General features: G+C 48.4%; 1 protein-coding gene across 4 annotated transcripts in view; it reads right to left on the reverse strand.

Annotated features, from left to right (window-relative positions):
• The window catches only part of rcor2 (REST corepressor 2), a 225000-nt gene that overhangs the window by 72074 nt on the left and 140216 nt on the right, over positions 1-12710 (reverse strand). For 3 of the 4 annotated variants that reach the window (XM_072246011.1, XM_072246006.1, XM_072246007.1), the window contains exon 3: positions 1070-1138. In XM_072246011.1, the coding sequence (XP_072102112.1) occupies positions 1070-1138 (69 nt within the window). Of the gene's footprint in view, positions 1-702; positions 1038-1069; positions 1139-12710 lie in introns of those variants that run through there. The other variant, XM_072246008.1, reaches the window with a different exon arrangement.

Here is a 12710-nt window from a genome sequence, read left to right on the forward strand (position 1 = left end):
ACAGATAGAGTGGATGTGGAGAAGAGTGGATGTGGAGAGGATGTTTCCTATAGTGGGGGAGTCTAGGACCAGAAGACACAGATAGATTGGATGTGGAGAGGATATTTCCTATAGTGCGGGAGTCTAGGACCAGAGGACACAGATAGAGTGGATGTGGAGAGGATGTTTCCTATAGTGGGGTGTCTAGGACCAGAGGACACAGATAGAGTGGATGTGGAGAGGATGTTTCCTATAGTGGGGGAGTCTAGGACCAGAGGACACAGATAGGGTGGATGTGGAGAGGATGCTTCCTATAGTGGGGGAGTCTAGGACCAGAGGACACAGATAGAGTGGATGTGGAGAGGATGTTTCCTATAGTGGGGGAGTCTAGGTCCAGAGGATCCAGCCACAAAATAGAGGGGAGAGGTCTTTAGCCAGAGGGTGGTGAATCTGTGGAATTCATTGCTGTGGAGGCCAAGTCAATGGGTACAATTACAGCACAGGCTGACAGATTCTTGCTTAATAAGGGTGTCAAAGTTTATGTGGAGAAGGCAGCAGAATGGGGTTGAGAGGGTTAATAAATCAGCCATGATCAAATGGCGGAGCAGACTCGATGGGCCGTTTCTGCTCGTGCGTCTCAGTCTCACGAGGAGCTGCCAGAGAGTAGAGGACTCGGGACAATACGTCACGGGCACGTCGCTCCCAACCGACGGTAGAACCTACAACAGGCGCTGCCTCTGGAGGACGACATCCATCAACAAAGATCCCCACTGTCCTGGCCATGCCATCTTCTCGCAGCTCCCATGGGGCTGGAGGTACAGAAGCCTGAAATCCCACGTCACCAGGCACAGGGTCCATCAGCCGTGATGGAATGGTGCAGCAGACCTAATGGGCCGAGTGGCCTGATTGTACTCCTGCGTCCTATGGGCTTCCATTCCAGAATTCTAGTAGAGTGCAGGGACGAGGGGCTGGAACTGTCGCACAGGGAGCCAGCAGGGATTCAAAGGACTGAATGGCCTCTTTCAGCCAATTCCCAGGTCACACGCCAACCTCAGACAGGAGGCAGCAGAGTACGTGATCTCCCACTCACCTGCCAGCGGCGAGCGTTTGGTCAGCCAGCGTCCCGTGTCACTCCGCGATCCAAAGGGAACAGGGCAGCCTATGGATAAACACACAATTCCCTTAAAATGGTTCGACTTAATATCACAGAATGTATACAGTACGCAACCTGAAATTCTTAGTCTTCACAAACACCCACGAAACAGAGAGAAAACTCCCAAAGAATGAATGACAGAAACATCAGAGAATATATACAATATACAACCTGAAATTCTTACTCTTCACAGACACCCAGAAAACAAGAAACCCAATAGGATGAATGATAGAAACATCAGAGAATATATACAGTATACCGGCGATCCCCAACCACCGGGCCGCTGACCGGTACTGGGCCGCAGAGGAAGTGCTACCGGGCCGTGAGGAAACGATATGAGTCAGCTGCACCTTTCCTCATTCCCTGTCGTGCACTGTTGAACCTGAACATAGGGTTGCCAACTGTCCCGTATTTGCCGGGACATCCCGTATATTGGGCTAAATTGGTTTGTCCCATATGGGATCGCCCTTGCCCTGTATTTCCCCTGCTAAGGTAGAGCGTTCCTATGAAACCTTTCGTGCCGAAATGGCGTAAAGCGAAGAAGCAATTACCATTAATTTATATGGGAAAAAATTTTGAGCGTTCCCAGACCCAAAAAAATAACCTACCAAATCATACCAAATAACACATAAAACGGAAAATAACACTAACATATAGTGAAAGCAGGAATGATATGATGAATACACAGCCTATATAAAGTAGAAATAATGTATATACAGTATAGTCGGGAAGCTTATGATTATGAAGACACGTAATCCTCTTTTATTGTCATTTAGTAATGCATGCATTAAGAAATGATGCATTATTTCCTCTGGTGTGATATCACAAAACACAGGACAGACCAAGACTGAAAAAACTGACAAAACCACATGATTATAACATATAGTTACAAACAGTGTAACAATACCGTAACTTGATGAAGAAGTCCCTGAGCACAGTAAAGTTCAAAGTTTCTCAAATGTCCCACATCTCACGCAGACGGGAGAAAGACGAAAAACTCTCCCTGCCATGCCGACCACAATCCGACTCTGAGTCATCCGAAAACTTCGAGCTCTGATCAGCTCTCCGACACCGAATACTGAGCGCCATCTCTGTCCAAACGATTCGACCTCCTTCTCGGTCATCAAAAGCAGGCAAGGCCGGGGATTCTGAGGCCTACCCTCCGAAAAATTCACGATCACACAGTAATGACAGCAGCCAATGGGCGTTTCAGAAATTTCTCCAGATGTTCATCTGTGCTTTCACGTCCATTCTCCATCAAATCAGAATTGTCCACGGCCCCTATTTAATGGATACGATATCATTTTCACCGGAGAGCTGCGCACGCACGGCGCGCTGCCATCTTCTCCTCCTGCCTCCGTAGATTAAGCCAAAACTGATTTGTGGACAAAAAAAAATCAGCACGTACACAAATCCGCACGTCTACGCGCACGTCACGCATGCGCACACAGCTGCCCTCACAAGGCTTCATGGTCACGGTAGTGTTTCCTGGGGTAAAGTGTCCTGGGATTTGACTGCTACTTTTGCCCCTTATATGGGAGTGAGAAAGTTGGCAACCCTAAAAGACATGCTGAGGTGAGTTTAACCCTACTTGAACACCCCGCTGCCGGTTGGTCCGCAAGAATATTGTCGATATTAAACTGGTCCGCAGTGCAAAAACGGCTGGGGACCTCTGCAGTAAACAACCTGAAATTCTTACTCTTCACAGACACCCACGAAACAAGAAACCCAATAGAATGAATGACAGAAACATCAGAACCCCGACCCCCTTCCCCCCTCCCGTCGCACGAGCAGCAGCATAAGAATCAACCATCCCCTTCCTCCCCGACCATGCAAGCACTGCCCCCCGCCAAAAGAGACCTAGAGTCTATCAAAGGAGCTCATTCCAGCAGCCCAGTCCGCAGCAGGAGCAGGCCACAGCGACGAGGTTTCTCGCAGGTTGGTGACACACGCTTAAAAGTACAGAAGGGACAAGCAGGGCGGCCGCTGTTGGGGGTAGGCCAGTGGTGAGAGTAGAAGTGTCAGGCTTTGGCTCGAAAGAGGCACTGGTTCTGGGCAAGTTTCTGTTACGGTTCCCCTTTTTTTTCCCCTCTCTTACCATGCACAGTGTGGTAAGTAGCCATTGTGTGTTCTTCGTGCCGGCTGTTGGAGTCCTGAGAGATCCAGAGTCTCCCGGGGAACTACATCAGCCTGAAGTGCGTCTGGCTGCAGCTCCTTGAAGACCGTGTCAGGGATCTGGAGCGGCAGCTGGATGACCTCCGGCTTGTACGGGAGAGCGAGGAGATCATCGGTCAGAGTTACAGGGAAATAGTCGCCCCGAAGTTGCAGGAGGCGAGTAGCTGGGTGACCGTCAGGAGGAATGGAAGTGTGAATGGGTAGTTAGTGCAGAGCAGCCCTGTGGCCATTCCCCTCAATAATAAACACACCGCTTTGGACACTGTTGTGGGGGATGGCCCCCAGGGTTCCAGGCACTGAGCATGGGTCCGTGGTGCAGAAGGGAAAGAGAGAGAAGAAGGGAGTGGTAGTGATAGGGGACTCGATAGTGAGTGAGGGGAATAGAGAGGAGGTTCTGTGGACGTGGACGGGACACCCGGATGGTATGTTGCCAGGGTCAGGGATGCCTTGGATCACGTCCACAACATTTTGGGGAGGGAGGGAGAGCAGCCAGATGTCTTGGTGCATATTGGTACCAATGACATAGGAAGGAAAAGCAAAGAGGTCCTGAAAAGAGAATTCAGAGAGCTAGGTAGGAAGCTGAGAAGCAGGACCTACAGAATAGTAATTCCTAGATTGCCGCCAGTGAGGGTCGAGACAGGATAATCTGGCAGATGAATGCGTGACTGAGAAGCTGGTGCAGGGGCTGGGCTTCAGGTTCTTGGATCGTCGGGATCTCTTCTGGGGGAGTTATGACATGCACAAAAGTGATGGATTGCACCTGAACCCAGGGGGACCAATAGTCTTGAGCTGCTGGGGAGAGTTTAATCTAATTTGGCGGTGGGGGGGATGGGTACCAGAGTGAAGGGACTCAGATAGGACGGATGGTAAAAAAGCAAAGACAGCGTGCAGTCAGACTGTCAGAAAGGGCAGGCAGATGATAGGACATAATTGTAGCCAGTAGGGTGAGAATCAGTGAATGAGGGATACAGAATCAAAAAGGGGTAGCAAATACAGCAATCAAAGTGTTATATCTCAATGCACAGAGTAGAAGAAATAAGGTAGAAGATCTTGTTGCACTGTTACAGATGGTGTGTTGGCACGTGGCCAAGTGGTTAAGGCGTCGGTCTAGTGATCTGAAGGTCACTAGTTTGAGCCTCAGCTGAGGCAGCGTGTTGTGTCCTTGAGCAAGGCAATTAACCACACATTGCTCTGCGATGACACCGGTGCCAAGCTGTATGGGTCCGAACGCCCTTCCCTTGGACAACATTGGTGGCGTGGAGAGGGGAGACTTGCAGCATGGGCAACTGCCGGTCTTCCATACAACCTTGCCCAGGCCTGCGACCCTGGAAAGCTTCCAAGGCACAAATCCATGGCATCAAATCAGTAGAAATATGTTCTATATGTTCATATTATTATTTAATTATTTATGGTTATATATTGCTATATTTATACTCTGCTCTTGGTTGGTGCAACTGTAACAAAACCAAATTTCCCTCGGGATCAGTAATGTATGACTATGACTTAGGGTCAGAAGATGTTGAATCCATGTGGGTTGAGTTAAGAAACTGCAAGGGTATAAGGACCCGGATGGCAATCATACACAGGTCTCCCAACAGTAGCTGGGATGTGGGCCACAGATTACAACAGGAAATAGGAAAGGCACGTCAAAAGGGCAATGTTATGATAGTCATGGGAGATTGGGAAAATCAGGTTGGCAATGGATCTCGAGAGAATGAGATGGCTTTTTAGAGCAGTTTGTCATCATTGAGCCTACTAGGGGTCAGCTATACTGGATTGGGTGTTATGTAATGAACCAGAGATAATTAGGGAGCTTAAGATAAAAGAACACTTAGGAGACAATTATCACAAAATGATTGAAATTGGGTAGGGAGAAAGTAAAGGCTGACATAGCAGTATTTCAGCAGAATAAAGGAAATTACAGTGGTATGAGAGAGGGGTTAGCCAAAGTAAATTGGAAGGAGATGCTGGTAATGGGCTGACAGCAGAGCAGCAATGGCACGATTTTCTGGGAAAAATGAGGAAGGTGCAGGGTAGATGTAGTCCAAAAACAAATAAATACTCAAATGGCAAAATAGTCCAACCGTAGCTGTCAAGGGAAGGCGAAGCTAATGTAAAAACAAAAGAGAGGGCAGACAACAAAGAAAAAATTAGTGGGAAGATAGATTGGGAATCTTTTAAAAGCTAATAATAATGGGGGAGAAGGAGATGATACCATGGTAGATGGTACTTTGCATCAGTCTTCACTGTGGAAGACACTAGCAGTGTGCCAGATGTTGAAGGGTGTGAAGGAAGAGAAGTGAGTGCAGTTACTATTACAAGGGAGAAGGTGCTTAAAAAGCTGAAATTCCTAAAGGTACTTAAATCAACCAGACCAGATGAACTGCACCCGAGGGTTTTGAAAGAGGCAGTGTTAGAGATTGTGGAGGCATTAGTAAGGATCTTTCAAAAAATCATTGGGCTCTGTCATGGTGCCAAAGGACTGGAAAATTGTAAATGTCACTCCACTCTTTAGAAAGGAGGAAAGCAGCAGAAAGGAAATTATAGACCAGTTAGCCTGATCTCAGCGGCTGGAAAGATGTTGGGGTCAATTGTTAAGGATGAGGTTATGGAGTACTTGGTGACACAGGACAAGGTCGGACAAAGTCAGCATGGTTTCCTTAAGGGAAAATCTTGCCTGACAAATCTGTTGGAATTCTTTGAGGAGATTACAATTCGGATAGATAAAGGGGATGCAGTGGATGTTGTATATTTGATCTTCAGCAGGCTTTTGATAAGGTGCCACACGTGAGGCTGCTTACCAAGTTAAGAGCCCACGGTATTACAGGAAAGTTACTGGCATGGTTTGAGCATTGGCTGATTGGTAGGAGGTAGCGAGTGGGAATAAAAGAATCCTTTTCTGGTTGGCTGTCAGTGACCAGTGGTGTTCCACAGGGGTCAGTGTTGGGACCACTTCTCTTTATGCTGTATATAAATGATTTGGATGATGAAATAGATGGCTTTGTTGCCAAGTTCGCGGATGATATGGAGATTGGTGGAGGGGCAGGTAGTGTTGAGGAAACAGGTAGGCTGCAGAAGGATTTAGACAGATTAGGAGAATGGGCGAGAGGGTAGAAAATGAAATACAATGTTGGGAAATGCAGACTATTTTCTAAACGGGGAGAAGGCCCAAAAATCTGAGATGCAAAGGGACTTGGGAGTCCTTGTGCAGAACATCCTGAAGGTTAACTTGCAGGTAGAGTCCGCGGTGAGGAAGGCAAATGCCATGTTAGCTTTCATTTCGAGAGCAGGGATGTGATGCTGAGGGCTTATAAGGCATCGGTGAGGCCTCACCTTGAGTATTGTGAACAGTTTTGGGTTCCTCATCTAAGAAAAAGTGCTGGCATTGGAGAGGGTCCAGAGGAGGTGCACAAGGATGATTCCAGGAATGAAAGCGTTATCGTACGAGGAACATTTGATGGCTCTGGGTCTGTACTCACAGGAATTGAGAAGGATGGGGGTCGGGGGAATCTCATTGAAGCCTTTCGAATGTTGAAATGCCTAGACATGCTAAATGTGAAAAGGATGTTTCCCATGGCGGGAGAGTCTAGGACAAGAGGGCACAGCCTCAGGATAGAGGGGTGTCATTTAAAAAGGAGGTGCGGAGAAATTTCTTTTTCCAAAGGGTGGTGAATTTGTGGCAGAGGCACGGCTGCTGTTGCTTCCTGAAGGTAGGTCCCACCCACCCCAAATGCACTCAAAATGGAGTACTTATTATTGAGAGGGACAGCCACAGGGGTACTCTCCACTATCTGATGTTTTCCCCTTCCTCTCTTGACAGTCACCCATTTATCTGTCTCTTGTAGCCCTGAGGTAACTATGTCCCTGTAACTCGTTGAAAAGTCGACCATTTATTCATCTCCATAGATGCTGCCTGACCTGCTGAGTTCCTCCAGCGTCTTCTGTGTGTTGCTCAAGTTTACTATGGTCTTAATTACTGACAAAGGGATCTAACGCTTTCCTGGCGTATATGACGAATAAACTCCTCGGGTTTCTAGCCGGTTCAGGTGTTGACTTTAACCGACGTTTCGATGTCATCAGGGGAGATGTCTCGGCAAGTCTGGTCTAGAAAACTGAATCTTTGTGGGTGGAGGTTAAAAAAACATTATGGAAATCAAATATAGGCCTCATCCAAGATGTGGGGTTGAGGTTGCAGGGGGAGCTGGAAACAGCATGTACTAAGGGTAATGTCATAATTGTAATGGGGGTCTTCAATATGCAAGGGGATTGGGAAAATCAGGTTGGTGTTGGGTTACAAGAGAGGGAATTTGTTGAATGCCTATGAGATGGCTTTTTAGAGCCGCTTGTGCTGGAGTCTACAAGGGGAAAGACAATTTTAGAATGGGTGTTGTGTAATAATCCAGATTTTATTAGGGAGCTTAAGTTAAAGGAACCCTTAGGAGACAGTGATCATAATATGATTGAATTCATACTGCCATTTGAGAGGGAGGAGCACAAGTCAGATGAATTAGTATCGCAATGGAATAAAGGGAATTACAGAAGCATGAAAGAGGAGCTCGCCCTGGTGGATTGGAGGAGAATAGTCGCGGGAATGATGACATTGCAGAGATGGCTGAAGTTTCTAGGAATAGTTCGCAAGAAGCAGGATTGATGGGTACAACAGAAGAAGTTGTTCTCAAATGGCAGAGGTAGACAACCGTGGCTGAGAAGACAGGTCTATGGGGTTGAGTGGGATCCAGGATCAGCCATGATAGAACGGTGGAGCAGGGTCCTAATTTTGCACCTATGTCTTGTGGTCTCGGACTGAGATGCTTCTTCAGGACTGAAACGGAAGAAGGAAGATACCAGAATGAAAGGGTGGGGGAGAGGGCAAGGAGGACAGCTGGAACGTGAGAGGTGAAGCCAGGTGGGTGGGAAAGGTCAAGGGCCCGAGAGGAAGGAATTTGATAGGAGAAGAGAGTGGACCATAGGAAAAAGGGAAGGAGGAGGGGCACCAGAGGGAAGAGATAAGGAAGGTGAAAAGAGGTAAAAGGCCAGAGTGGGGAATAGAAGGGAGGGGGAAGGGGAAAAAATTACCAGAAGGGGAAATCAAAATTCAAACCATCAGGTTGGCGGCTACCCAGACAGAATCTTCCAACCTGAGTGTGGCCTCATTTTGGCACAAGAGGAGGCTGTGGACCAACATGTTGGGACAGGAATGGGAATGGGAATTAAAATGTTCGGCCACCAGTAAGTTCCACTTATGGAGGTGCTCGACGAACGTCGATGCAGCTACAAAGAAGACACGACGGTGGCTGTATTTCATTTAGAGCTTGAGGAGATCTGCTAAGGACACTCACACTTTGCTACCGATGCACCATGGACAGCATCCTAACTGGCTGCATCACCGTCGGGCACGGAGAGGATCGGGAAAAGCTACAGAGGGGCGGAAACTCAGCCAGCTCCATCAAGGGCACTAGCCTCCCCGGTACCAAATATCTCTTCAAAAGGCAATGCCTCACAGAGGCACCGTCCACCATTAAGGACGCCCATCGCCCAAGTCATGCCCCTTCTCATTGCTACCATCAGGGAGGGGGTGTAGGAGCCTGGAGGGACAAATGTCACGACGTACAGTGACATTCGATCTGTTTCTGAGCACACACAAAATGCTGGACGAGCTCAGCAGGTCAAGCAGCTTCTGCGGAGGGGAATAAAGGTTTGACGATTTCCTGCCGAGACCCTTCACCAGGACCACACTTGGAATATTGAGTCCAGTCCTGGTCCCCTCATTACAGGAAGGATGTGGAAGCCTTAGAGAGGATGCAGAGGAGATTTACCAGGATGCTGCCTGGATTAGAGAGCATGTAAACACAGAAAACCTACAGCACAATACAGGCCCTTTGGCCCACAATGCTGTGCTAAACATGTACTTACTTTAGAAATTACTAGGCTTACCCATAGCCCTCTATTTTTCTGAGCTCCATGTGCCTATCCAGGAGTCTCTTCAAAGACCCTATCATTTCCCCCTCCACCACCATCGCCAGCAGCCTATTCCACGCACTCACCACTCTCTGCGTAAAAAAACTTACCCCTGACATCTCCTCTGTACCTGCTTCCAAGCACCTTAAAACTGTGTCCTCTCGTGCTAGCCATTTCAACCCAGGGGAAAAGCCTCTGACTATCCACACAATCAATGCCTCTCATTATCTTGCACAACTCTATCAGGTCACCTCTCATCCTCCGTCACTCCAAGGAGAAAAGGCCGAGTTTACTCAACCACATGTCTTGTGAGGAGAGGTTGAGTGAGCTGGGGTTTTTCTCCTTGGAAGGACAATGAGAGGTGACTAACAGAGGAATACAAGATGGTAAGAGCCACAGATCGAGTGGACAGCCAGACTGTTTCCCAGGGTGGAAACGGCTAATATGAGAGGGGTTAATTTTAAGGTGATTGGAAAAAAGTATGGGGGTGGGGATGTCTGTGGTAAGTGTGAATACATTTTGTAGAGGTGAATACATTCGGGACACTGAGGAACCAACCTATTTAACCAGGACAATTTATAGTGACCAATTCCCCGTGTTTGGGAGGAAACCAGAGCCCCCGGAGGAAACCCACGTGGTCTCGGGGAGAATGTACAAACTCCTCACAGGCAGCGATGAGAATTGAACTCCGGGTTGTAACAGCGTCACACCAACCGCTATGCTACCATGTCAGAGTAGGCTAAAGTATGCCTACCGTCTTGCTATGCACTAAAATGGACCGTGACTTTTTTCTGTTGTAAGTGTGTTCAACCTTGTAAAAAGTGTACATAATTTGCATTTCTGTTTTTTTTTCTTATGAATGAGACCATAAGATGTCAGAGCAGAATTAGGCCATTTGGCCCATCAAATCTGTTCTGCCATTTAATCACGGCTGATCCATTTTCCCTCTCAGCCCCAACCTCCTGCCTCTCCCCGTACCCCTTCATGCCCTGACTAATCAAGAATCTATCAGCCTCCGCCGTGAACCTACCCAATGCAGACATCCCACCCGGCAAAAACTCATTTCAGGGAGGCAGCACCATCAATTTGCGGGAGACTTCCGGGAGAGGTGGGATGTCTGCAATAGAGTAGCTCCTTAGCAGCCAGCCAGCTAGATTAAATAACATTAGCTATGCTAATGAACGAATGACACCTGTTAAACTCACCTCAACACGTCTCTTACAGTCTTAACCCCCCATGGGCAATAGAAAAGTCACTGTTGCAAACAGTGCAGCGAGCAACACTGTCATTATTTTTGACCCCTGTTAGGCAGGGGTACACTTTACTGTAGTCTGGGGTGACATACGTTTTATACTTTTTTGGAACACTCTGCCATGGTGTGCTTTTGCGCTCTCTCTCTCGCGCTCTTGCTCTCTCTCGTGGTCTCTCTGATGCTCTCTCTTGCTTTCTCTTGCTCGCTCACTCTCAAAAAAATTGATTTCTGTGATATTGTATATAATTTGTGGGCATCAGGGAGCCACTATTCATGTGCGGGAGATTCCCGGAACTTCCGGGAGAGGTGGGATGTCTGCCAATGACTTGGCCTCCACAGCCACCTGCGGCAACACGTTCCACAGATTCACCACCCTCTGGCTGAAGAAATTCCTCCTCATCTCCCTTCTAAATAGACGTCCTTCTACTCTGAGGCTGTGCCCTCTGGTCTTGGACACCCCCGATCGGAAGCGCACTCTTTCGAGGCCTTTCAACGTTCGATAGGTTTCAATGAGGTCACCCCTCGTTCTTCTGAACTCCAGCGAGTACAGGCCCAGAGCCATCAAACGCTCCTCATCCGACAAGCCGTCCAGACCCGGAATCATTTTCGTGAACTTCCTTTGAACCCTCTCCAATGTCAACACATCCTTTCTTAGATAAGGGGCCCAAAACTGCTCACCATATCCCAAGTGAGGCCTCACTAGTGCCTTATAAAGCCACAACATTACATCCTTCCGCTGCTTATCTGATGCTCTGTGCCTGCGAGGCTGCTGTAAGTAGGCTTTTCATTGCACCTGTGCAGATGACATTAAACTCAACTTTATTAATAACCTGAGATTTTGGGTTTTGGGGGCAGAGAGGGGAGTTGGAGATCAGGTTACTGTTTAGGGACGGCGATGAGGAGGAACTACAGGTCAGGCCTGCACTCCGCGCTCCAAGCCCAGCGACGGGCTCAGGCGATGGAAGACACTCGCAGACCGGGCCTCTGCTCGAAGGCCTGCCCCATGGAGAGGGGTGACAGAGCACATCCATGGGTGTGGGGCTGTCCCGGGACAGGAGGAAGCAAGAGGGCAGCAGGCCCGGTTTGTCGTCGGCCGGTCCGGGGCCTGACACCGAAGACCGGAGCCCCTGAGTTGATCGGACGTCCGAAAGTCAAAGCCGGATGGCTGAAGCCTGGTGACGGGACAGTGGAGACCCGTCATGGAGTTGGAGGACTGTCTGTGTTCGTGGGCGGCAGGAAAGGGGCTTGTTTTGCTGTTGTTGTTTATTTATTTATTGAGATACGGTGCAGAACAGGCCCTTCGGCCCTTCGAGCCGTGCTACCCAGCAATCCCCTGATTTAACCCCAGCCTACATACAGAGAAACCCTACAGCACAATACAGGCCCTTCAGCCCACAAAGCTGTGCCACACATGTACTTACTTTAGAAATTACCTAGAGTTACCCATAGCCCTCTAATTTTCTCAGCTCCGTGTACCTGTCCAGGAGCCTCTTAAAAGACCCTATTGTATCTGCCTCCACCACCGTCGCCGGCAGCCCATTCCACACGCTCACCACTCTCTGCATAAAAACTTACCCCTGTCATCTCCTCTGTACCTACTTCCAAGCACCTTAAAACTATGCCCTCTTGTGCTAGCCATTTCAGCCCTGGGGAAAAAACCTCTGACTATCCACACGATCAGTGCCTCTCATCATCTTATAGACCTCTATCAAGTCACCTCTCATCCTCCACCGCTCCATTGAGAAAAGGCCAAGTTCACTCAACCTATTCTCATAAGGCATGCTCCCCAATCCAGGCAACATCCTTGTAAATCTCCTCTGCACCCTTCCTATGGCTTCCACATCCTTCCTGTAGTGAGGCGACCAGAACTGAGCACAGTACGCCAAGTGGGGTCTGACCAGGGTCCTATATAGCTGCAACATTACCTCTCAGCTCTAAAATTCAATCCCATGGTTGATGAAGACCAATGCACCATATGCCTTCTTAACCACAGAGTCAACCTGCGCAGCAGCTTTGAATGTCCTATGGACTCAGACCCCAAGATCCCTCTGATCCTCCACACTGCCAAGAGTCCTTACCTTTAATACTATATTCTGCCATCATATTTGATCTACCAAAATGAACCATCTCACACTTATCTGGGTTGAACTCCATCTGCCACTTCTCAGCCCAGTTTTGCATCCTATCAATGTC

The sequence above is a fragment of the Mobula birostris genome, chromosome 28 (genome assembly GCF_030028105.1).
Source record: "Mobula birostris isolate sMobBir1 chromosome 28, sMobBir1.hap1, whole genome shotgun sequence".
Lineage (NCBI taxonomy): Eukaryota > Metazoa > Chordata > Chondrichthyes > Myliobatiformes > Myliobatidae > Mobula > Mobula birostris.